The 27,484-nt window shown below is 35.9% G+C and overlaps 1 protein-coding gene across 3 annotated transcripts in view; it reads right to left on the reverse strand.

Moving 5' to 3' along the window:
- Positions 1-27,484, reverse strand: part of LOC150102652 (prostaglandin reductase 2-like) — a 175,536-nt gene that overhangs the window by 49,813 nt on the left and 98,239 nt on the right. For all 3 annotated transcript variants that reach the window (XM_090398961.1, XM_090398959.1, XM_090398960.1), the window contains one exon: positions 21,663-21,784. In XM_090398961.1, the coding sequence (XP_090255087.1) occupies positions 21,663-21,784 (122 nt within the window). The remainder of the gene's footprint in view (positions 1-21,662; positions 21,785-27,484) is intronic.

Genomic DNA, 27,484 nt, shown 5'->3' on the forward strand with positions numbered 1-27,484 from the left:
TTCTTGGTATTCTTTTAGGGCATCTGCCAACTTATTTTCTAGGAGATTTTGGTATACTTTCTTCTTTTCCAGGACTACATTTTTAACTTCTTATGTCCACCATGGTATTCTTATTTTTCTATCCTTGTAGACAACTACACCACTTACCTCCCGAGCTGAATCAATCAATGTTTTCTTTAGATTTGTCACTGAGACTCCAAGGTTTGGTTCTTGTTTTCAATGTGTTTAATTTTTTCTTCAATAATGTTCAATAGTCCAGTCTACAATTTACTTGTAAAAGCTGCTCAACTTTAATTCTTTTAAAAACTTTCTTACATACTGGTTTATTTTCAATGTGATATCCATTTTTATCCTGCTTAGTACTAAGTAATGTCCCTTCCAATTTCAAATCCTCTGTATGCTCCTGTATCCTAAATCAGCATGATGATGATATCACTATCGACAATGAATGAGGCTTTTCTTATTTCTTGTATCTCTTTTTACCATGTGAACTTGTGCACATCTTTATGTTCAAACATGGTGTTAACAATGACTAGTCTGTGTCCTGAGCAAATTCCAGTAAATACTTACTATTATTATCAATAACTTTGCCCTTTTCTCCAAAGTTTCCCAAAACATTCCTATATGTTTGCAGATGATGCAAAGTTGGGATGAACTATGAAGAGTAGATGGCCTTACAAGAAGACTTGAATAAATTGAGTGAATAGAAATGGGGATGCAAGTTCAATGTTGCAAAATGTAAGGTTTTAAAATTTGGTAAACAAAGATGTAGAATTTACTTGGTGGGGATATATTGTCAGAGGTGGAGGAAATAAGAGATCTTGGGGTTATAGTGGATAAGGATCTGAAATTTAGAGGACACACTGCCTAAATTGTGAGGACAACACAAAGAGAATGATGTAGAGAACACTGACTTGTAGAAGTAGGGAGATTCCTGTTCCATTGTATAAGGCTTTCATTAGACCACACATGGACTACTGTGCCCAGATTTGGGCATTGGTTTTCAAAAGGACAAAGAAATGTTGGAAAGGGTCCAAGAGTGGCTGACTAAGGTATTTTCTGACCTCTCGAATGTCGAATATGAGGATAGATTGAAAGGATGCAATTTACAGAGTAGTGGATAGGAGAAAGAGGGGATATGTAATAGAGACCTACAAGTTAGTAAGGGGTTGTTATAGGATTAATGTTGGAGAGGTTCTACAGAAAACAACAGGAGATCTGGGGAGAGGTCATCCCTGGAAGCTGTATAAGGTGAGCAGGAGGGGGTGAGAAGCAGGTTTTCTGCATGCAAAGTGATTGAATGGGATGCCTTGCCTGAGAGTGTGGTGTCTGCAGAGAATTTGAGTGTTTAAGGTGCGGTATGATAAGCTGTATGTATGATAAAAGGACCTCCTAGACGAGTCTTTGACTCCATGGGGTCTTGGTGTAATAATAATAATAATAATGTCTGGTGGGATTTATTTCCTAATCTACTGTTCAGATCTCCAAGGACCACTTTTTCTATTTTCTTTAGGTCAGCTGCCAGTTCTAATGACTCAAAAAATTCCTCCACCTCTTTCTTGGAAGAACCTTCAGTGAGACTATGGGCACAGATAAGTTTCATTGTCCATGTCCACATTTTGAAGTTTGCCCACATAACTCTACTTGAACCTGCCTTCCAATCAAGAAGTTTATCTTCATGTTTGGTGTAGAATGCTATCGCTACTCCTTCCTTTTCTTGATCATTATTGCCAGAAAATAAAACCTATACTTATTATTTAGTAGGATCTCACTTGTTTTTGTCTTCTTTAACTCAGTAATGCCAATTATGTGCAGATGGTACTTTAACAATTCTTCTGCAAGTTTGATTTTCTTTCCATTAACACTCCTTATACTGATGGTTCCTATCTTCAGTTCTTCTGATGTTATGTTTATTCTTCTTCTAGACGTTGTGTTGGAACTTGTTCCAGTAGTTGACTTTTCACTGTTTGCCCTGGTTATTTCTTGACGAAAACAGCGGGGGCTTGTTCAACTGAGCAATGTCCCGGCCAGCATGAAATCTCATCATGTAGTACCATCATATGTGGTTTAAGCCAATAGAGAGTACAATTTAGTCGGTTAAAGTCCCAAGATAAGAAAAATAGCCAAGACTCAGAAACCTTAATACTAACATATGGTCCCTCCAAGATAACTCCTAATTTAATTCTTCTCAGCTTGGCTATCTGCAAAAAACTAAATATTTTAACCACCTTACTGGCCATTATGGATCAAATACGCATTCTCTCGTATCCATCATATATTTCAATGTAATATCAATGATATTACAATTTTAATATGCACTTCGCATCCATGATAACCTTGACGTCTATAGACGTCTTGGCCAGTAGCATGGTTAACTCATATCAGGAAAAGTGTACATTTTTTATGTTTAATATTGGCTCCACAAATAAAAGGTGCTATGTGTGGGCAAGTGATTAAGGAGAAAGAAGGATTAATGAAAAAGTGGTTTAAAGAAACACTTACAGTGGCATCCCCACTTATTATGAGGGTCTATTGAATGCTTTTATTATTGTATTAGTGAGCTTCATGTATTAGTTGCCTATATTAGATGCTTTATTAGTAGTCCTCTTACATTAGAGGCCTTCTTCTTCTAAAGAAGCATAGCAACTTTTCCAATACACAATACTTGATATCTATCAAACAGTCAGTTTAAGGTTGCAGTTCTACTATAAGTCAAACAAAGTCAATCATACCACCTAAAGTCATTGACTGTTTGCATACTACTTAACATCCTCTTCAAGAAATGCATTCCATGCAAAAAAGAGAAATTTTGCATTTCTCTATGCAAAAAAAAAAAAAAAGAAAAAAAGAAGCACTCTCTTGCTCAATTTCTAGGCATGGACCCTTGTCCTTGCTTCTCTTTATGCTATCTTTTGGATAAAGTTCATTAGAACATTTATATGCCTTATTCATATCAACCAGCTTCATATCTACCAACCTCTGTATATTATATTTTCTCAATCTGTCTAAACTGACATTCCAAAGCCCTGATTTTACCTTTGTTATCCACCTTTAGTAGTACCTATCCTAAACTTTTATCAATCTCCTATTATCCAGGAAAATGATAAAAGGACGGATACAATGGAATACAGTGGTCAATGTCCTTCTCACCACAAGTGCAGCAATCTAATGGCGTCTTCACAACTTCACACAATGTCATCTGTGAACTTGAACTTCCTTCTGACTTTCGATTTCTGAATACTAAACTTGAAAGCATTACAATCAGTCACATTAAACTGGTATCTTCAGTTATTTGCTTATCCCACCTATTCAAATCCTGAAGAGCCACTGCAAAAGCACCACTTCTAATAACTCTCAGCAGCTTTAAATTATCTGCAAAAACTGTGCCCCTTGAATACATTTATAATACCATTAACATAAAGAAAGGACAATGATATTAATACTGAGCTTCTGCACTTGTTACTTACTTCTTCTGTGCTACTGCTTCTCATACAAAACTCTGATATCTGTTAGAACAGCCAATCCAACTCAATCCACTAGCTAAATTATTTAATCCCATCACTGAAACTTAAATATCAACACCTATCATAAAGCAGCCTATCAGATACTTTTGCAAAATGCAGAAATATCATAATACATTTATTCTATCCATCAGCTGTTCTTGTAACATCAAAATTACCAGATTATTAAAAAGCACCCTGAAATCCATGTGGCCTCTAAAAAATTTTATCCTCATTCATGTACTTCAATGTGGGCCCTTACCAGTTTTTCCAACATTTTAGCTACTAATAAAAAAATGCAAAATTTATAATACAGTCATTAAACAACCAAGTCAATGGCTATCAGTTCCATAGCATATTTCCTTAACCTCTATACTGAAATCTCACCAGTCTGGTTTCCTTATTTACATTCATTAACATGTACTCCAAATACAACCATTACCTTTATCTGCAATCCCTCAACCTGTTGTTGTCCCCTCCTCACCACCACCCATGAATAAAACCTGTTCCACAAGAATGGCATATACCTGATAAAGCAATCATTAAACAGTTTTATAAACTGTTGGTGAAATCCTGATGACTGCAATTGTTAGTTATGTTAACCTTCCCCTTTCTCTCTATCCAATCTATTATGCTACCAGTCAGTTGTGGAACTATATATATATATATATATATATATATCAGGAGCAAATATTCAGGGTGTGCTAGTGCTCATCCACCAAATAGCAATATTACCGATATTATGTTTTTGCATTTATTCCCATTAAAGACTCCCCTAATTTTTTCCCGACTTCACGTGATTTCTAAAAGTAAACACAATATACCAATGCTTCATGAAGAGGACACTTTTTGATGTGTAAACATCACATCACATGCACATTAATAGCTTGGGCATGCATTCAAAATACATACACCTTTGAGCCTCCTTTGAAAAGATGTACAGATGGTTCAGCGGGTCAAATTCTTAGCGTTCCAGTAGTTTTAAACAACTCAGAAGGTGAGGCAGGGTGAGCTCTGAGACAATAGCACCCAGAGGCTGTGATTGGTTGTGTCAACCAATCCAATTGAAGGTTGTCATTTGCCATGTGTTGCTGTTTTTGTTTTCTGAGTTTCAGTGAAGTGATGTGATAGGCAAGTTTTATATATAATATAGACAAGTTTTTAATGTTTAATTTTCTATAAATTTGTAACTTTTTTTTTTGCTCATATTTATTGTACAATGGGAAACAGTATTGTAGTTGAAGGAGGTAAGCCTTGTCCTCCTCTTCCAAATTTTACACCTTTGAGTAATTTAAATATACCAACCAAATACGTGGACTGTTCAATAAGTAATAAGACTAATTTTACTGTGGCGAAACCACTCATCACAATATTAATTTCTGTGGAATAAAGAAATGTTGCTGTCTGTATTAACAAAAGAGGTTGATAGATGGCGTATACGGGCTGATGTGCCAGAGTGTCACGTGACTAAACGCAAGTGCTCATTGGCGTGCTTACGAGGCACGACCAGTCTTCGAAATGGAAGCGTCCTTGGAACGGCGTTATGTGATTAAATTTTGTGTGCGTTTGCAAAAACGGCATCAGACACTTTTAACATGATACGCAAAGCTTTCCATGATGAAGCAATGTCAAGGGCAAGTATTTTTCGCTGGCATAAAACTTTTAAGGAAGGAAGGCAAAATGTGGAAGATCTTGAATGTTAGGGAAGACCTTCAATGTCCATCACAGACAATGATCAACACAGCAGCGATTATCATCAAGCACGTCAAAAAGAAACGTCCATTGCTGAAGAATGGCTTCTTATTGCACCACGATAATGCAAGGCCACATATTGCTGGTTGTGTAGTGGATGTTTTGCAGAAGAACAACACAGATATCCTACCACACCCTCCATACAGTCCTGATCTCGCACCGTGCGATTTCTGGCTGTTTCCTCAGCTCAAGAAACCACTAAGAGGCCGCCATTTCGAAAGCAACAAAGCATGTGTAAAAACTGTGGAGGCGGTTTTGAAAGAACTCTCACATGTGTTTAAGAAGTGGACGCAACGTTGGGACAAATGCATCGCATCTCATGGTAGTTACTTCAAAAAAGACCACATAAATGATGACGATTAAAGGTAATCTGTTTTCTGTATAAATATAGTCTTATTACTTATTGAACAGCCTACGTATATCATTCTCTTTCATTATTATTTTCTAATATACATTATCTTAAAACATTACACACATTTCCCCCAACTCTGTGCAGATTTGGTTACAATTAATAGATAAATGAAAGTATTCAAAGTTATCCTACAATTAATTGCATTAGACCAATTAAAATGAGCACTGATGTGCTATACACTCTTAAACCTTCTATACATTGATAAAAATGCAATCACATGGTCAAACTGATGTGAATTTTGTAGCGCAGGTTGTGTAAGCCATGACAGCACAACCAACCAAAATGGGCACATGACACCACTGATATATATATTTGTTTTTTAATTTATTTATTGGTTGATTAGGATATTTTAGGTTTGTACCTATAATGGTAAACTAACTTCAAAAGTAAATGAAATATCAAAGAATAAAAGGTATACATATATTTGTAAACAAATATCTGTGTGTGTGTGTATATATATATCATCATTAAATTCTTACCGAGTACTAAAACACTCTGTAAGAATGAGCTACAAGAAAAATAAAAAACCTCTCACTTACATTAATGTTTTCTTACAATTAAATGTTTCTGAGGGACAATAACAATCAATACACAAAAAAAGAAACACAGCATTCAGCTAAAAGTTATGAACTTTAATTTAAATACATGAGGAACTTATTTTCCCTAGAAGTTATTATCTCAATCAATCTCATCTTTCATATTTCTTTTTTTTTTTTCCCTTCTAATTTTTACCTATTCGTTTATTCTCTGTCTTACCACAAATACCTCAGAGCACAATAAAAGAAACTATAGAACACCTGACTGTTCACTTGCATATATCCTCTTCTAGCATGGAAGTTGATGAAGAGCATCTTTCTTTAATTATATAAATTAAGTGGATATTAAATCCAACATCATTTCAAAGCCGTATACAGAAACTATAAAAGTTTTGTGCGAAAACTGACTAGAGAGCTTGTGGGAATACACCACCGCCATACTACGAGTTGCCCTAGCCGAACCTAATAAGAAAAGCACAAAAACTAAAAGCGCCCATATATTGCCTTTTATCGGTCCATTTTGATAGGTTTCACTAGTCTGACAGCTGTTTCAAACTCATTGGTTTTCGTCAGAGACACTATTTAAGTAAAGGTATCTCTAAAAATTAGGCGATCGCTGGGACCACTCCCTGTGAGTGACTGAAAGATCACCCAACTCAGCATTGGTTCTACCCAGTGATAGGCTCACTCCACCACTGAGCAGAACCCTCATATTCCAGGGAAAAGCATCCACCAACAAAGCCCCACACGGATCACACCGGTAAGCCCCCCCCCCCCCCCCGAGACTTAAAATGCTCTCTCAGGCAAAACTTTTCCGAAATCTTAAGCCCTCTCAGTGGGTCAAGACTAGGAAGAAACCTAAGAGAGCAAAAACTCTCAGTACTAGAAAACATGAAGCGTCTGAGAGATGTATTTTTCGTAAGTAAACTCTCGGTCGATGCGTAAAGTATTTACTAAAATAAAGAGCCAAAGGCTTCATTTCGGCGATGCAAAATTATATAAATTAAGTGGATATTAAATCCAATACCATTTCAAAACCGAATACAAAAACCAATAAAGTTTCATGCAAAAATTGACCAGAAAGCTTGCAGGAATATACTGCTGCCATACTATGAGTAGCGGTAGCTGAACCTAATAGGAAAAGCAAGAATGCAAAAAAAAAAAGTGCCTGTATATTGCCTTCTATTGGTCCATTTTGATAGATTTCACTAGTCTGACAGCTGTTTCAAACTCACTGGTTTTTGTCAGAGAACTGTTTAAGTAAAGGTCTCTCTAAAAATTAGGCGATTCCCTGGACCACTCCCTACGCGTGACCAAATGTGGTGGAGGAGTATTGCTTATGATAAGCGATGAGTTGTGTCGTCTCAAAGTGGAGGATTTTGAGGGAAATGGTACTAATGGTTTTGAGAGTATATGGTGTGAAGTGGGGTGGGCAGGACAGGATATTTAGTGGGATATTGCTATAGGCCAAGGAATACAGACTTTGAGAAGCAAGAAATATTTAAGCAGTTGAGTTTGGCAAGTGCAAAAAGACTGATGATTATGGGAGATTTTAACTCTAGCAGCATAAACTGAGAAGAGGAAACAGCATGTAATAGTAAGAGAACGAAATTTCTAGAATTTTTAAAGGACAAATGCTTCAGGCAACAAATAGTAAAAGAAACAAGAAACTCAAGAGTTTTGGAGTTCGTCCTGGTATCAGAGGACTTGATTGTAACTGAAATGACATCCCTGTCCCCAGCTGGAGAGAGAGACCATGTGGTCTTGGCTTGGCTTGGGGGATGAGCAGACATGCAGAAGGGTTGAGAAGAAAGGAATTTATATGGAATTATAAGACAGGTGATCATTATAATCTTAGAAATCAGCCTGGGACAGTTCCACGGTGGAAGGATTGGAAAAGCAAAAGATCACCAGTGCATGGGAACTAATAAAGAAATATTATTACAAGCAATGGCAAGTTATATACCTCGAGTGAAAAAGAGAAGAAGATTTGGTGTTAAGTGGATGACTAATGATATTATTATTATTATTACTGCACCCTCCATGGAGTCAACAGACTCATTATGGGAGTTCATTCAACTGACAACATATTTTTCATATACACCTCTGATACACCTCTATTTCTTTCACTTCCAGTTCTCTTAATACTTGCCTCTCTTCTATATATTACACAGGATCATTTATACCAGTATGATATATGCTGATAAAGTGCTCATTCAATAATTCCACTATATTCTTTGCAGCTGTTAGTCTGCTGCCACGATATATAGAATCTTAAAATTCTTAACATTATTCCTTGCATTAACAACATATTCTGGTAATGCATTCCATTCATTGACAATTCTCCATTTAAAAAATCTACTCCTCACACCCTTCTTCACCACACTTTTACATAACTTCCAGGAATGACCTCAGGTTCTTCCCCACTCACCTTCTACTCTTTTTATAATCCTCTCTGGATTAATCTGATAAAATCCTCTCACTAACTTAAATGTCTCTATCATATCACCTCTCTTCCTCCTATCCATCAAACTCTGCAATCCACATTTCTTCAATCTCTCTCCAAAGCCAGCATTCCAAACTTCTGATATTGTCTTAGTCACTCGTTTATGGACCTTCTCCAATGTCTGCACATCACACTGAAGACCAGGTGGCCAGATCTGAGCACAATCATCCAAGTATGGTCTGACCAGGGCCTTATACAATGACATAACCACTTCCTTTTCCTTGCATGTTAGAGTACTTCTTATCTAGCAGCACTATGATGTGCACCCTTTGCAACACGAGCAATATACCCTCTAAACTTCAGTCTACTGTCAACCATCACTCCCAAATCTCTAATCTCATCCACTTCCCACAGTATGGCACCATCGATATAGTACACAGCATTATATTTCTGCACTCCAAAATGTAACACCTTGCACTTATTGATATCAAAACTACAAACCCACTCTTTTGTCCAAGTAAAAAGTCTATTCAAATCTTTCTGAAGGGATTCAACATCAGCAGTACTACTTATAATTCTTCTCAACTTTGATGTGTGATGTTCAGTTATTTGCATCATTAGCAAATAACTGAAGATCCCCATTCAGTCCACATGGTATCTCGTTTATAAAAAAGTTAAACAGCAGGGGCCCAAGAACAGAACCCTGGGGCACACCATTCTCCCAAATCTCTAATCCATCATACACAACCTGCTGGTATCATTCTGATCCATCTAACCAATATACCATCTATTCCCATCTCTGCAGCTTGTACACTAATTTATCATGTGGTAATCTATCAAACGCTTTTGCAACGTCTAAGAATATCACTGTATATGATTATCCCTTATTTAGCACACTTGTCACCTTATCATAAAATTCAAGTAAATTACTAAAACAGGACCTCCCCTTTACAAATCCATGCTGATCATCATAAAGAATGCTATGTTCATCAACCCAATTCTGTATTCTATTCCTTACCAATCTCTCCAACACCTTGACCACAACCACAGTTATACATACTGGCCTATAGTTGGAGACTTCTGTCTTAGAACTATGCTTGTGGAGTGGTACTATTTTGCATTCTTTCTACTCATTAGGAACCCTACCCACTGCAAGACTCTCATTAAATAACAGGTCAAGGGCATAACCAACTGTGGTGCACATTCCTTAAGAATAAGTGGTGATATGTCATCCATTCCCACAGCCTTATTCACACCCAACCAACATCTGATACACCTCTGTTTCTTTCACTTCCAATTCTCTTAATACTTGCCTCTCTTCTATATATTACACAGGATCAAAGTGCTCGTTCAATAATTCCACTATATCCTGGTGATAACTTCATAGTGGATAGCAGACTATCCACTATATTGGTGGATAGTCTGCTGCCATGATATCCACCAATGTTAATCTGCCACAATTATTCTTCCTCTTGTTTGCAATGTAGCAGAAAAATTCCCTTGAGTTAACCTTGGGCTGACCAGCCAATCTCCTCTCTTACTGCGCCTTTTTTTTCTTTACCATGCTCATCACCTTTCCAGCCTGCACTTTATACTCTTCATGGATCTGATCACCACCAACTGTCTTGTACCTCCTCCATAACATTTTGTTTTCCAGCACAGCTTGCTTGATTGCACTGTTCAACCATTTCACTCCTCCTCCTACTCCATTTACTCACTTAACCCTCAGTATGCAATCATACATTGCTTTTGTCAGATTCTGCTTTGTGAGTTTCCATGCATTGTCAACATCCTTTCTGCTCAGCTCATCTACCCAACATCTACACTACTGATGCTAACTGACTACAGAGCTTCCTATAATAACCAGCTTTATACTTCCACATGTATCCATTTTTGGCAGTGACTTTTCATCACTTCCCAAACAAGTACCTTATGATCACTCTCACCAACTGGCAGCAGTGTCAATACTTCATTAACAACTACATCTTGTGAAGTTATCACCAAATTCAAAACATTAAAGCCTCTAGTTGCTTCAATCATGTGCTGCTTAAGATACTTATCTCTCAGAAATTCCACAAACTCGCTCTCCTTGTTCCTATACACTATCTCCTCTTTCCAGTCTATATTCCTGTAATTAAGTCTCCCATCAGGATCACCTTCTTTTTACATGCACAACTAATTTTCCTAAACATTTCACAATCAGTATTCTCTGCATTCCATGGCCTATAACAGCATCCTATAAGATATACTAACCTGTTTATTTCAACTTCACACCACACAGATTCAAAATCTGTGCATGCACTATCAACTTCCACACTTTGCCAACCCAATTCCTCTGCAATATATGACATGGAAACTTTAGATGAAAAGTAGGTGATAGAAAAAATGTGAGGAGAGGGATGGAGAGCAACTGTGAGGAATATAAGACTCACACTAGAAAAGTGACTAGCACAGTAAGCAAGGAAAAACTTCAATATGAGAACAAATTAACTCTGAAATGCACAGAAAATATGAAGGAATATTCATTATATGGACACTAGAAGGAGAAATGGTTGTGGAAGAATGACACTGTTAGAAAAATGGGAGTAAAGTGACTAATGCAGGAGGCATCAGTGGAGTTATTTAATGATCATTTTATTGGAGTATTTCATCCTGGAAAAGAGGGTTTTATTACTACAAAGATGAGGGGGGTCACACTAGAAAAGACTCACACTAGAAAAGTGACTAGCACAGTAAGCAAGGAAAAACTTCAATATGAGAACAAATTAACTCTGAAATGCACAGAAAATATGAAGGAATATTCATTATATGGACACTAGAAGGAGAAATGGTTGTGGAAGAATGACACTGTTAGAAAAATGGGAGTAAAGTGACTGATGCAGGAGGCATCAGTGGAGTTATTTAATGATCATTTTATTGGAGTATTTCATCCTGGAAAAGAGGGTTTTATTACTACAAAGATAGGGGGGGGGGTCGTTCAAGGTTTGTTAGTGCAAGAGAAGAGAGTGTTACAAATACTAAGTTCTCTGAATGACAATGGGACTGGATGAGATTTCACAAAATGTTTTTAGAGATTTGGCATGTGCTAAGAAAATGACAACTCAGTTGACTTGGAATGAGTCTGGCTATGGGAAAGGTGTCCAAGGAATGAAAGGAGAGTAGGATAATTCTATAGCATAAGGATGGTGGTAGAATGCAAGTATCAAACTATAGGCTAGTTGGTATTTCTTCTGTAATTGTTAAGATTTTGGAGAAATTAGTCAGAAATTGTATATAGAACTGGGCAAATGAGGATAGTGTATCTGTAAGAGTCAGTGGATTTGTTAAGATGCACTCTTGTTTAGTAATCTAACTCCCTTTTATAATAAAGAAACAAGAACAGTTGAAGGTAAAGCATATATAGGAAAATCCCACTTAATATGAATTCGATATGCATGATAATCAGTTAGCAAGATTGAGTGAAATGATACTATTTCCTGCTTTAAGCGAGTGATTAATCAGTTAATGTGAAATTTTTTGTCACTGATCTGCAGTGAGTGGCAGCACTTGTCAATGTAACAGCCAGTAGCATGCTGTGGGCAGTGGCTGAGACACTCAACAGTTGACTCAAAGCAATCATCACAAGCACACGTGCAAACTCTGTTCTCTTGCTAAATAACTTTTCCTTCATTTTGCTTTAATTTAGATACCTAAGGCTTTATTATATTCAATCCCTGATATGGAACCCTTGGATTAATGAAGATGTGAGAAATTTGTTTCTTCCCATTCAGAACAGTTAAGCGAAAATGATCTCCAAACAGAAGAACAGCTTGCATATGAAGAAGATAACGAGTGCAAACAAGAAGAGAATGTTACAACTAAGAAGCTAACTGCAAAAGAACTTGAGCTAGTTTTCAATCGCATTGATCATGCTAAGGAAATTTTGTTTAATGCTGATCCTGATATGGAATGAAGATAAGAAGTCCACTGGAATCTTGATAAAGCGATCGCCAGCTATTGCAAATTGCATGATAAGATGAAAACCTCGAGCACTATTCAAATATCTTTACTTAATTTTTTGTAAAAAAGTAGCTCAATCAAATGTTTAGACATTAAATAAAAATTTAAATAATTGATTTTTATTAACTTTGATGATTTTATCCTCTAATACAGCTTTTTTTTTCAAATTTACGCTATCTGATGGATGAATTATAATTATTCCTATTGTTTATTGTATTCACTTAATGCAATTCTGCTTAGCACACATTAATCATCATCATCATCAAATTCCTGACATATACCCTCAAGGGGTGTACAAGATACGATAGTACCACATGAAAAATTTACATCATTACTAACTCCCTATCTACAATTTTCCTCCAAATCAGTCTGTTACTTGTCAAGACTCCAACATTATCAGATCTTATATTTCTATCGTCTAAGGCACTTCATACCGTATCAATCCTCCTATATCTTGATCTTCCTCTGGGTCATTTTCCTGCCAACCTGGCAGAGAACACTGTTGCTAATCTTTCCTCGCCCATTCTATTTAAGTGACCATACCACCTGAGATTAGCTCTGCTAACGTATACCTGGATGCTGACAATGTCAAGTTCTTTCCTAATATCCTCGTTTTTAATATGATATTGCCATTGATGCCATTTGTTCACGCCTCTAATCTTTCTCAGGACTCTCATATCTGCAGTCTCTAGTCTTTGGTCAAGTGTTTTACTTCTGACCCAGCTCTCAGATCCATAAGTTAAAACTGGTTTGAACACTGTCTTGTATACAGCTAATTTAGTGTTCCGACTAATTTCTCTCTTATTCCATATGAATTTATTCAATTGACTTCCTACCATACCAGCTTTGTTGATTCTGTTGTCTATTTCCATATTTAATTTACCATCTTCACTAAAAATCGTGCCTAAGTAGTTGAAATGTTTTACTTGTTCCACAGGTTCCCTGTTCACAACACAGTTGACATTTTCAACAATTCTACCTATTTTCATTGTCTTTGTCTTTTTAATGCTGACCTTCATACCATAGCTATTACAACAGTTATTCAATTTAGTCAAGCAATCTTGCAAACTTGTAGTGGATTTATTTAGAAGTATAACATTGTCCGCATAAAGCATAAAGCAAAAGAGCTGACATTGACATCTCCAATTCTGATATCATGTTTAATACCACTTTCCTTCATAATGTGATCCATATAGATAATGTACATCCTTGTCTCACACCAGATTTAACATTAAACCATCTTCCTGTACTTCCTTCAATTCTAACTGCTGATTTACAACTCAAATGAAGCCTATTGGCTCTTTATTTTAAATAATTTATGGGTGCACCTTTTTTGACAACTCGTATAGCAGAGTATATGTTCTTTTAGCTATACCCTTGGTATTATTTTGGTCTAGCTACTCACTGATGAGATCTCAATAAAGATCAAAGCAGGTCTGGGTAGTGACCTCCCACCATAATGTATAACATCATACATCTCCTAGGAGATGGGTTTTATGGAAATACTAAGAATAGCCATTATGGAAATACTAAGAATAGCGATCAGAGCTTTCTCCACCTTTGCTACGAGTTGCCCTCGTTGTACTACGTACTTGGACTACGTGCTTTAGCTTACGCTAGTAGTCGCCAATACTTTTATAGTTACTATATTCGCCATGAAACTCTTTGATTCCGATCTTTGAGTTTCTTATTCGGTTTTAAAACAATTTGGGATTTAATATCTCCTTAATTTAAATAATGTTTTCATCGCCGAAATGAAGCCTATTGGCTCTTTATATTAAATAATTTATGGGTGCACCTTTTTTGACAACTTGTATAGCAGAGTATATAAGTTCTTTTCGCTATACTCTTAGTATTATTTTGGTCTAGCTACTCACTGATGAGATCTCAATAAAGATTGAAACCGGTCTGGGTAGTGACCTCCCACCATAATGTATAACATCATACATTTCCTAGGACAGTGATGGCGACCCTATGACATGCGTGTCAGCACTGACACACATGAGGGTTTCAGGTGACACACCTTGGATGTTGAAAAATATTGGTATTCTGATAAAAAAAACTGTGATAAATCGTGTAAGATTGCTCTCAGTTAAGGCAAAGGTAGGTTTGTTCAATGAAAGAACTTTCTACCAGTACTCAGCAACAGAAAAGTCATTAAATGTAATGTAAGTTTGTAATTTCAGTTTATTAAATTAATTGTATAATATGAATTCATAGATTTTATATCAATGTCCTATTAAATAAATAGCCTAATATGATATGTATAAGTCACCATCTATGATTATGAAGTTACATTTATAATGCATATATGCAAGTGGCACATCAACAAAATTCTACCCAGGTGTGTCAAAAAAAAATTTGACACACCTGGGTAAAAAGGTTCGCCATCACTGTCCTAGGAGATGGATTTTACATTATGGAAATACTAAGAATAATGATCAGAACTTTCTCCACCTTTGCTACGAGTTGCCCTAGTTTGTACTATGTACTTGGACTACGTGCTTTAGCTTATGCTAGTAGTCGCTGATACTTTTATAGTTACTATATTCGGCATGAAACTCTTTGATTCCGATCTTTGAGTTTCTTATTCAGTTTTAAAACAAAGTGGGATTTAATATCCCCCTTAATTTATATAACTGCTTATCTCTGCTCATCTGGGTGAACCTTAGTAATCAAGTAATCCAATGAGCAGATAATACTGAATAAATATGGCACGCAGCTGGTTATCTTTTTTTTCCCCTCCAAAATACATAACCATACACTTTGCTGCATTAATTCGATATCTGTTCTCCTTTGCCCATACTGCCAGTCTAAAGCATTCTGAAAATCTCCATTTTCACCAGGGAACCAGGACAAACAGTGAAAAGTCTGCTACTGGAACAAATGCAACATCAGATTTGAAGGTACCATCAACATAAGTAATATCAACCGAAAGATAATCGAACTGGCAGAACAAATAGAAGTATCATGGACATAAATGGTGTTAAAGAAAAAAAGAAGACTAAAATGTGAGATTTTGCTAAATAATATGATTCATTTTATTTATAGGGAAAACCTAAGTTAGCTGATCTGAAGATGCAGATGGCAGGGCTCTCTCTGTCTGCAACTTTGGTTTTTTTTTTCTACTACAAAAATATTTCAAATATGCTGGGATTTGAAATATTTTCCTTAAGGATCATAGACCGAAAACAGGGATGAGACCTCCACATAGTCTTACGTGGAATGCTTAAAACTGACATGGGCTTCTAACTTAACGTTCAATCCTCACCTTTACATGGCGCACCCTGTTAGTAAGTGTCCAGTGGGTATTGAATGAATGCATCTAGGCTGGTAATTTTGTTAAAGATGCAACCATCTGGAGAGAGACAGAAGGTGACAGTGATCATGTGGTACTGACTTGAGAAGTGGCTAAATTTATGATTGTTCTATTCAGAAAAGGTTACAAATAGGACTGCAAAGCAAGAAATTATGACCAACTGAGGAGTATGCTAGGTTATGTCATGGTATCAGTCGTTAGATTTGAAGGATATTGGCAGTGTATGGTAAGCATTTAAAAAATATACTTAAATTATTGTAATGTCCCTAGAGTTTGAAGAATAAATAAGGTAGAAGTAAAATGGATGTGCAATGCTCTTAAGCAAGAGACTTTTGAGAAAAAGATGATGTAGCAGACATACTATGTGCATAAAGATGATGTCAGTTATGAAAGTTATAAGGATCAGACCAGAAGAGTTACAACTGTTACACAGAAAACTAAGTCTGCATATAAAAAGAAACTGTCTCTGCAAGCTATTCTGTTGTTATGCTGAAAGTAAAAAAAACATGAGAATGAAAGAATAACTACTGAATGCAGATAGTATGTGGATGACAGATGCAAAAGTGATTGTTCAACTATAAGTGGGCCCATTTTGCTAAAAGCTATGAACTTAGTTTATGCAACAGTGAGCTCATTGCTACTTCTTCACAAGATGAAGAAACTTAGGTATATCAGGAGGAGGAGGAAGAGGTACTAGAGATGTTGCACAAATTTAATAACAATTCAGTAATAAGGACTGATCAGTGCACAGTAATCAATATCTTATCAAGACCTTATAAAAAGGTATAATAAACTGCTTATCTCTGCTCGTCTGGGTGCACCTTAGTAATCAAGTAATCCAATGAGCAGATAATACTACCCTCTATATGGTACACAGCTGGTTATCTTTTTTCTCCAAAATACATAACCATACACTTTGCTGCATTAATCTGATATCTGTTCTCCTTTGCCCATACTGCCAGTCTATTTAAAGCATTCTGAAAAATTTAAACATCATCTTTATTGATTATTGCTGTACCCAATTATTCAATGAAGTGTCTCACTTCGTTCAACAACAGTTTTTTCAAGCTCCAAACACCAAATCCATTCAAGTGAAATCCATTTGTCTTGTATAAGTCCTTTCACTGTCAAACTCACTCCACACATTCAAAACCTCCACATCATTCCTACTGAATAATCTATGCACTGACTATTCCGCTATCGTGGCCCTCCTCCTCAACTCAACTCTGTCATACTGTGGCAAGAGACTCACTATCTTAACTCTTTCACTCTTCTCTTTTGCTACTTTCAGTAACTGTTTCATGTACTCTCCTCCATCATATCATACTTGTCTCCTTTCAAATCATTTGTTCCTGCTCAAAAAGAACCAACTCTATCACTTTGTCATTCTGCATTTTATCAGCCTCGTTACTGTCCTTAATCTATGCACCTGGGAAGTATGATTTCATCACTCTCTCATCAAACACACCTCATATATGGAATCACCTTACAAGATTCTCTCTCTCTCTCCTTACTTTTCCTTTCTCACCTCTTTCTTTCTGTTCTCAGCTGAAACAATCACTAGACATTTCTGCATTTGTTCAAGCTCAAGCTTTGTCTTATGAAGGACACTGCATAAGCATGTTTTCTCTCTCTCATTACAACCAACTCTTCATTATTTACATCTTTCATATTTCTATTCTCTCTTTAACTCTCTCTCAATTCTATCACTTTTACTCTCTCTCTCTCTCTCTCTCTCAATAATACAATATTTCTCTTTTTCTTTCTCAATAATGTCACTTTTAACAGACACACACACACTCTCTCTCTCAATAATGTCACTTTTACATTCTCTCTCTCTCAATAATGCCACTTTTATATCTCTCTCTCTCCCTCTCTCTCTCTCTCTCTCTATATATATATATATATATGTATAATGTCACTTTTACTCTCTCTCTTAGTAATATCACTTTTACACACTCTCGCTCTATAATGGTACTTTTACACTCTCCCTCTATCATGCCACTTTTACTCTCTCTCTCTCAATAATGTCCACTCTCCCCTTCATGCTGAAGGGGAGAAAGGAATAAGGAGATGTACAAATTCATCACCAACACACAAAATCATGTACTTTATATAAAATTTTCCAGCTGTTGTACAAGCAAAATAGTTACCACTTTAAAAACTAGAATTTTCATAAAAGAAAAGCTAATTTTCCAACATATAATAATAAACACTCATCATTGATTGCCCTATTATCAGAATGGATTTTCCTTCTTCTGCCATGTGCAGACATGTCGAGGGATCTCACATCCGTGGTCGCACAATAACTCTCTCTATATATATGTCACTTTTACACACACACTCTCTCTCTCTCTCTGTCATTTTTATTCTCTCTCTCTCAATAATTCCCTTTTACTCTCTCTCTTTCAATAACATCACTTTTACACACTCTCTCTCAATAATGTCACTTTTACACACACTCTCTCTCTCTCTCTCTCTCTCTCTCTCTATAATATCACTTTTATTATCTCTCTCTCTCTCTCTCTCTCAATAATGCCACTTTTACACACACTCTCTCTCTCTCTCTGTCTCTTAATAATGTCACTTGTACACCCCCCCCTCTCTCTCTCTCTCTCTCTCAATAATGTCACTTGTACACACACTCTCTCTCTCTCTCTCTCTCTCAATCCTATCTTCCACTACACTGTCCCACATATTTTTACATGTATTCTCTGTTATGTTTACTGCATTAATCTCTCAACCCAGCCTGCACTTCTGACACTTACTTCTGTAATATTTTTGGCATATTCTTTTACCACTCTTGCTTTCAAACCAAAGTAAATTCACCTGCATTAACAAGAACATTTTGAAGACCATACAGTCATTTTCTAAATCAACATGAATTCACTAAGAGAAGGTTATGTTCATGCAACTTGATTACATTTTATAACAATTTTTTTTAAGTCATTAACTATGAGTAGTCTACATGAACTATGAATGATTAATCCAGTTTGAATTGTAAACATTTTATTAATTAAAACTGAATGTTACTTTAAAATGTTTCACTGTCTTTATGGCTAACTGCATCTTCAGGAAAATATTTAACACAAAAAAAACTCGCACATTTCCAACATCTGTTATTTCCATAGAAATAACAGATGTTGGAAATGTTTTATCATAAGTATTATTGGATAAATCATGTGCAGTCTATACATTATTATGTAAACCCTGCATATGATTACTTGCATAAAAAAAGTTACGTAATACAATATTACATACCCTAATTAATGACTTATGGGTGTCATGAAGTTTAAGTTCTTGGTTTCTATTTAGCAAGCTGTGCAAGCAAATGACCTCAAAAAACTTCTTGAACAATTTGATAAAAGTATTCTCTTCTAAATAAGACATGGAGGAAGCTAGCCAAGCCAACATGTGATGGGGAGCAACACATGAAGGTGAGGACTGGCCATTAGGTCAGAAGCCCCAGTCTGTTCTCCACATTCCTTAAAGATGATGGTCTCCTCTCAGTTATTTGACTTTGACCCTTAAGTCTGACCCTTTGACACAAAATAAGAAAAGCCTCATTGACAATGTCATTGGTGATGGTGATATCTTCATGCTGGTTCAGGATACAAGAGACAGAGGATATGAAACCAGAAATGACCATCACTTTGGATGTTCATTTCCAGGATAAAAAGGAATATCACATTGAAAAGAACAGCACATGTAAGAAAATTGAAAAAGAATTAAAGTTGAACAGCTTTTACAGATAAACTGAAGAATCAACTATACACACATTATCGAATAAAAAATGAAAGAGTCGGAAAACAAGAATCAAACATTGCAGTCTCAGTATCAAACTCAAAAGAAAATATTGATTATTTCAGTTAGGAAGGCATGTGGTGAAGTTGGGATAGAAAAATAAGAACCACATGATGGACACAAGATGTTAAAGAAGCAGTACTGGATAAAAAGAAAGCATACTGAAAATCATTAGCATGTAAATCGACAGATATCCTAAATAATACAGAGACAAATGTAAGAGCAGCTAAATAAAAGTCATGAGAAGATTTCAGTAGGGATCTTGAAAAAAATATCAGGAAGGTAGCAAAATGTTGTGGAGGCTATTGAACAAGCTTAGAAATGTGGGAGAGTATTGTAAATGGAATCAAAGATGATAAAGGTTGTATGAAAACTGAAGATAAGGGTATCCTAGATGTCTGGAGTAACTATTTTGAAAGACTGTTAAAAGAAACAAGCAGTGACAGAACAGTAGTAGAAAATTTTCAAGGGAATGCAAACAGGAGTACATATCAATACTTGAAGTAGAAAAAAAGCCATCAAAACTTGAAATGTGAAAAAGGCAGCTAGAGTAGATGATATTTGACCAGAAATGCTCAAATATGGAGGTATAAAAGTTTTGCAATGGCTCCTCTGCACAATTCAGAGCGATTGGTCAGAAGGTTGAATTCCAGATGATTGGAATAGTGATCTCATAGATCCCATCTGTATAAAAAATAAAAAAAAAAGAGAATAAAGCTGAAAGTCAGAATTATAGAGGAATCTCTCCACTTAGTGTTCCAGGTAAGATTTATGCAAGCATTCTTGAGAAAAGGCTATGAAAAATTGTGGAAGAGAAAAGAAACAACAAGCTAGGTTCAGGCCAAACAAAGGTTGAAGATCAGGTTTTCGCTTTATGGCAATAGTTGAGAAATCATAGGAATATGACAAGGACCTGTACTTAAGTTTTGTAGATCTGGAAATGGCATGCGACAAGGTGCCCAGAGAAAAACTTTACAAAGCACTACAGTTATATGGGATAAATAGAACATTATATAGGGCAATAAATAGTCTATATTTAAGTTGTACATCAGCAGCTGGAATTGAAGGAAATGCAGGAAGATGGTTTGGTGGATCGGTGATAAAATAAGGATGCACATTATCCTCATTCTTATTCATCATCTACCAGGCATATGGTTGTTCATGCAACCATGAGCTGAAGGATCTTCCTCAGCCATAGCCAAGTTAGCCGGTCTTGGGCGCGGGCAGTAGGTTTTTTTCCGCCAGTTTATCTGGTGTTTTTCATCCCACAAGCAGGCAAACCAGCCCCGTGAACACACAGGAATACAGCCAAAAATACCTTGAGGCATAGCAGTGACCATTCTATCCTCGTATTTCGGTTACGAAATCCAAGCATGCTTGGAAGGTTGTGGGCCTTAAAGGCTGTTAAAGCCATTGGGATACATATTAAACTTCGCTTTTTGCTTTATACAGATGACGTACTCCTAAACACATCCAATGCAAGTCTCCAGAGTTGTCTAACTAAATTACTTAACAGCTGTAACAAATTTGAAATTAAAAATAGCAATGAAAAGACCCAAACTACAAAAATAGCAAGGGATACACAAAACTTTGGCTGCATTCTCAGCAGAAAAGCTATAGAAGAAATAAATTATTTCAGCCATTTAGGCAGAGTTTTTAGTATTAGTATTATTTAGTATTAACAGAAGATTAATTATAATGTGAACTTAATCATGTAGTGCTGTCATAGCAGCCTGAACATCCCCTGAGGTAACATATAAGGAAATTGATGATAAACTGCAATTCAGAGATCCAATGAGCTTCAATTATTTCTAAATAAGATAAACTTTGAATTAATAAATATTATGTTCATTACTATTGGATAAAGAATATAGTGTAAGAAATCAACATTTACCTGGAAATTTTCCTCCTTCTAAGAATGTCATTCAATTCTTCACTTAAAGGAGGTGGATATGGCAAATCTTTATTGTATTGAGAAATCTGACCACACAGAATAATACTGCTTCTGTTATTCATCTAGAAAAAAATTAAGATAGTATAGAAATGGTTGGATGGTTGGTTTATAGTTTATTTGGCACAAAAATTACAAAGGTCATACTGTGCCATAGTAAAGGTTACAACATTAGCATTTACAGAAAATTGTAAACAATATGTCTGTAGAAGAATCTAGTTTCACAAAGCAACATCTCTAGGTAAACAGAACTGCTGAAGAGGGCACAGCAACACACAAGGTCAGAGGTTATTACAGTAGTGCAAAAATAGTTAACAATATAAGTTAATACATAATATATGAAACACTAAGCCAAGGAATGCAGTATCTACATATATGTAAAATTATAATAGATGCCTTTATAGCAGTACAAAAATAGGCAGAAAGGGATTATTATACAATATGCATAGATGAAAATTAAATTTAGCAATGCAGTAGAAACAGAATTTAGAATACATATAAACAGAATTACTAGAAAGTACACAAATAGGTAAGATGTCCTACAGCACTACATGATTATTCAAAAAATAAAGTAGTAAATAAGATGCATACACAAAGTGTATGTTAAATGATGCAGTATCTACATATAAACAAAATTACTGCAGAGGTTTCAGCAGTACATAAATAGATAACTATAGGTTAACTAAGATTTTGTATATACAAAACAAGTCAAGAAAAGCGATGTCTACATCTAGTAAGATTACAACAAACATTATTATACTAATACTTAAAGATTCAGAAAGGAATTATTAAACAGCATTGATGCATAAAATTTAAGTTTAGCATTAGGTATTTACATATTAACAAAATTACAGCAGGGTGATACAAATATACAAGATCAAGGCCCATGGTAATACATAATTGGTCAAATTTAACCTAACGAATAATATGTATGTATAAAAGTTAAGTTAAGCAAAAAAAAAGTATTTACATATAAACAAATTTATGGTCAAATGTATTTGTACAAATTAATTCTTTCTAAAAAATTAAAAACATCATGAAATTTGCCTGAGTCTGCTAGCATTTCCTGGGTGTATATGGCTTGGTTAGATAGGTGAAAATTTCATTCCTCTCTCTCGTAAATTTTTGAACAATCTACCAGAATATGACGAATAGTGAAATGTGTGGTGCATTTTTCGCATATGGGAGGGTCATCAGCTCTCAGTAAATGAGAATGCATAAGGTGACTGTGACCAATGCAGAGCCTAGCAAGGACGACCTCCTCCCTTCTCTTTGTACGCTGACTAGAATGCCAGTATTTAATTTCAGGTTTAATGTTATATAATTTGTTTGTTGATGTTTCTTGCCATGTTAACTCCCACTGAGCAATTAACTTTGATCTTATAAGTTGTCTGTAGTTTGTATATAGAACTGTCAAATAGTATGTGGAGAAGGTATGGGCTGATTTAGCAGCTGCATCTGCAGCCTCGTTTCCTCTGATTCCAATGTGGCTGGGAATCCAGCAGAACTGAATATTGAAATTAAGGATTTTCATTTTGTGAAGCAGGTGTACTTCATAAAGTACTGGATGAGGATTATACATAGGAGAGGAGATAGCCTGTACAGAGCTCAATGAGTCTGTATAAATATACACTTTTGGTAGCAGTTTTCTTTTATATGCACAAGTGCAAGCTGAATGGCATGTAACTCTGCTGTATAATTACTAGAGTCTGGTGGGATCCGATTTGAGATAATAATGTTAGGAAACACAGCAGCACAGCCAACAGAGGTGGTAGTTCTTGACCCATCAGTATAGATGGGTAAGAAATCAGTGTGTGCTGCTCTGTGTGCATTAAACAATTGCAGGTAAATGGATGATGGGGTATAAGATTTCTGTAGCTGACAAAGTGAGAGGTTGCAGGATGGTGTGCAAACCTGCCATGGAGGAATGCTGTTATGTTTAGTGTAGCTAATGTTGTCAACATTTATACTAACAGCTTGCACAGTTTCTTTAACATGCATACCAAAAGGATGTATAGCAGTTTGATGTGTGTGATATTGAGCTTCCCAATGCACAGAGAAGATACTATTCCATGTAGGGTGATCTGGGAGAGATTTTATTTTTAGAGTGTAATTAAGAGACAACTGTTTCCGTCGAAGTGATAGAGCTGGTTCATTTGCTTCTACATAGAGACTTGGAATGGGTGAGGTGTGAAAGGCACCAGTAGCTATCTGTATACCTTGATGATGGATGGAATCCAACCATCGTAGGTTACTCTGTCTTGCAGAACCATAGACTTGGGACCCCATAATCAAGCTTGGAACGTATAAGTGCACAATAAAGATGGAGCAATGAAGCTCGATCAGCACCCTACCCAGTAGAGGATAGAGCGCGAAGGAGGTTCAAAGTTCTTTTGCACTTTTCTCATAGTTGACGAATGTCAACTAAGAGAAAAGTGCATTTTAGCACTTTTTTGAAAAATTTTAGCAGAGGTAATATTTACCTAGAGGAGTTGCCAACAGGTGTACCACATTATTGAATTACTTTGGATTTAAAGAAAGATGTTGGAAGTTTATTTTTCACTTGGTTAGACTATACTCCTATTGCTTCTGCCTCATGTTTGGGTCTGCCTCCCACGGACAAGACCTCAATAAAGGTTGAAACCGTTCTGGGTAGTGGTCCTTCCCTTAATGCATAGCAGTATACATGTCTGCTAGGAGATGTGCTTTGCATTATGGGAGATACTGAGACAAGGAGTGATGAGAGCTGGGTCCACCTTTGCTTGGAGTTTCCTGGTGTTGCACTACCTTACCTCAGTCCTGAAGATATTTTCAGGCGCAAACTTTGTTTGCTTACACTTGGATAAAGGATTAAACTAAATTTATTTTAAGGATGTAAATTTTAACTAATGATTTGAAATGGATTGAATTTTTTACCAAAATAGAGGAGTTGCCAAAAGAGGTGGGGGGGACAAGAGAATTAGCTAAATGTTGGGCATGTTTATAAGTGGAACTATCTATCCTGTCGACTACAGGACATAAGGGGATATTTGATTTGTGGACATTTGGTAATCCATAAATGCGAGGTGGTTTAACATGAACAGTTTTATTTTTTGATGATTTCTTTAGGCCAAGAAGTCACTTTTTTTCAATAATTTGCAGACTTTTTCCTTTGAGATATAGTGGGAACTAGATCGATAATTTGGTAAGTAGAACTGTCACATAGGAGATCTTCCATTTTTATGTTATAATCCTCTTGATCCATGAAAACTGTTGCATTACCCTTATCGGCTTTAGTAATAGCAATATTTTTATTCCTATACAAGTTTTTCATGACAACTATTTCATTCTGGTATATTACTTTTTGGTGATTTAGCCTTGTTTAGGATGTTGCTAAGTCTACATGCACATTATTAGCGATTGCAGGTGGAAGAACATAGATGCCCTGTTCTACATTTATCAAGATTTGTAGTTTTGCAATTTGTTTGGATGTAATGGCAAAGTTATGGCCCATACTGATACCATTCTTGGCTTCGTCAGTAAGCACTTGAGATGATAAATTTATGACCACGTGGTCTCGTTAAAGTTGCAGTTAGAACATAGAATGCAGGCACTGTTGTAGGATTTCAAATTTTTTCACGTGCCTGCTTTTAACTTTTGTGAATTATTTTTTTTGCTGCAATTTCAGAGATCTGATGTAGGACAGCTCACAGTTCAGGATTTATAATATTAATTAATTATTCATGTAGAGCTGTTTAACTTACTAAGCTCTATGCAAGTAGCAGCAATTTGTTTCCATAGAAGCACTAAACTCACCTGTCAGTAAATACGATGTGCTTTTGCCGAAATTAACTTTTCCTTAAATCTGAGAAAAGTTATAATATCATCACTGTCATGGCATCATTTGACGAAGACTAACTTGTTCAATTTTCTGGACAATTTCAGTTTCAACTTACCACGCTTTGTATACAATATCTTCTTTGTGAAAAATCATCAGTCTAATAGATAAGTTCAGGTGTTGAAGGTTATTAATAACTTATTTTTATGGTATTAACAATGTCAAATGAACTATTTTATAAAAAGGATATTTATTAACTTGCTTATATTTCACTGATTCATTTTAGAAATTATGGACTTTATAACCGTGTTATAAATAACTCTTAATATCCCGACGTTTCGATCTTCATATTAACATCATCATCTGGAGCATATACAAATATACAGGACAAGCTAAGTTACATTACATACAATAAGCTAGAGAAACAATGAATTGATCACAAGTTATTCTACTGGTACGACCTCAGGTGAAAAAAAAATTATTCATAAACTACATCAAGCTAAATTCTATTTATGATAACATGAATAAACATTCTTTCTTATAGATTCTTATATAGATTCTACTGGCATGACCCCAATAGAGGTCATGCCAGTAGAATAACTTGTGATCAATTCATTGTTTCTCTAGCTTACTGTAAGTAATGTAACTTAGCTTGTCCTGTATATTTGTATATGCTTCAGATGATGATCTTAATATGAAGATTGAAATGTCGGGATATTAAAAGAGTTATTTATAGCACGGTTGTAAAGTCCATAATTTCTAAAATGAATGCTGATCACCATGTAACACTAAAAGAAAGGATATATTTCACTCAATTTCAAATCAGCATCTTCAGAGACAAAACACAGCATGTATACAAGCTCCACAAATCTAACATCCCCTATACATGACTATGGACTATATAGTCCCACTTAAAAACTTGCCCAACAATTAGCCATGTCTCTTGTCTCTCCTTACTGGCAACTCCTCTACTTTTGCAAAAAATTCAGTCCATTTCAAATCATTAGTTAAAAATCATATCCTTAAAAATTCAGACATAATAGTTATTTTTGATGTTATTATTATTATTATTATTATTATTAACATCTGACTTCATTGGAGTCAGAGACTCATCATCCCTACATCTCATTAATCATTGATGATGGGAGGTACACATTATTGCACACAATGCTCATCCAACCATGCTTTAAACTGATTCAATGTGTCTACATTCACAACACACGCAGGCAATGCAGTCCACTCACCAATCATGCAAAGAACCCACTCTTCACTCCTCTGCTCAAACCATCCTTATATAGTTTCCAGAGATGGCCTGTTGACACAAAGACTACTGACCACCTTTGTGAATCTTCTCTGGACATATATTCCAACTTCCAACACATCATCATCACCATGAAAAGGTGGTGACCAAATCTGTGCACAATAATCCATATGAGGCTTGATCAAGGCCTTACACATGGCATTATAACCTCTCTATTTCTGCACGTCAAGGTCCTCCACATCATTGCCATTATCCAATGTGATGTATTCACAACTTTGACAATGTTGTCCCTGAATTTCAAGTCTTTGTCCACCATCACTCCTGGATATCCCATCTCATCTACTTTCTTTAAAGTTTCCCTACCAAGTGCATATACTTTGCATCCCATCAATGCTTACCAAATCTCAAAACCTTATGCTTTGCAACATTGAACTGAAAGTTCGATGCAATGCTTGCTCATTCATGCAATCTATTCAAGTTCTCTTGTAAGGCCATAACATCCTCTTGACTCTGCATTGCTCTCCCAAGTTGTACATCTACAAACAGCTGCATATCACTAGTTAAACCCATCCTAATATCACTAACATACAAACTGAACAACAATGGTCCCAAAACTGAACCCTGTGGTACACCACTAGTTACCTTTCTCTTTGAGATACTGCACCCCATATACAACTTTCTGATAGC

This window comes from Typopeltis vanoorti, chromosome 10 (assembly GCF_054136105.1).
Source record: "Typopeltis vanoorti isolate ZY-2024b chromosome 10, IOZ_Tvanoo_1.0, whole genome shotgun sequence".
Taxonomy (NCBI): domain Eukaryota; kingdom Metazoa; phylum Arthropoda; class Arachnida; order Uropygi; family Thelyphonidae; genus Typopeltis; species Typopeltis vanoorti.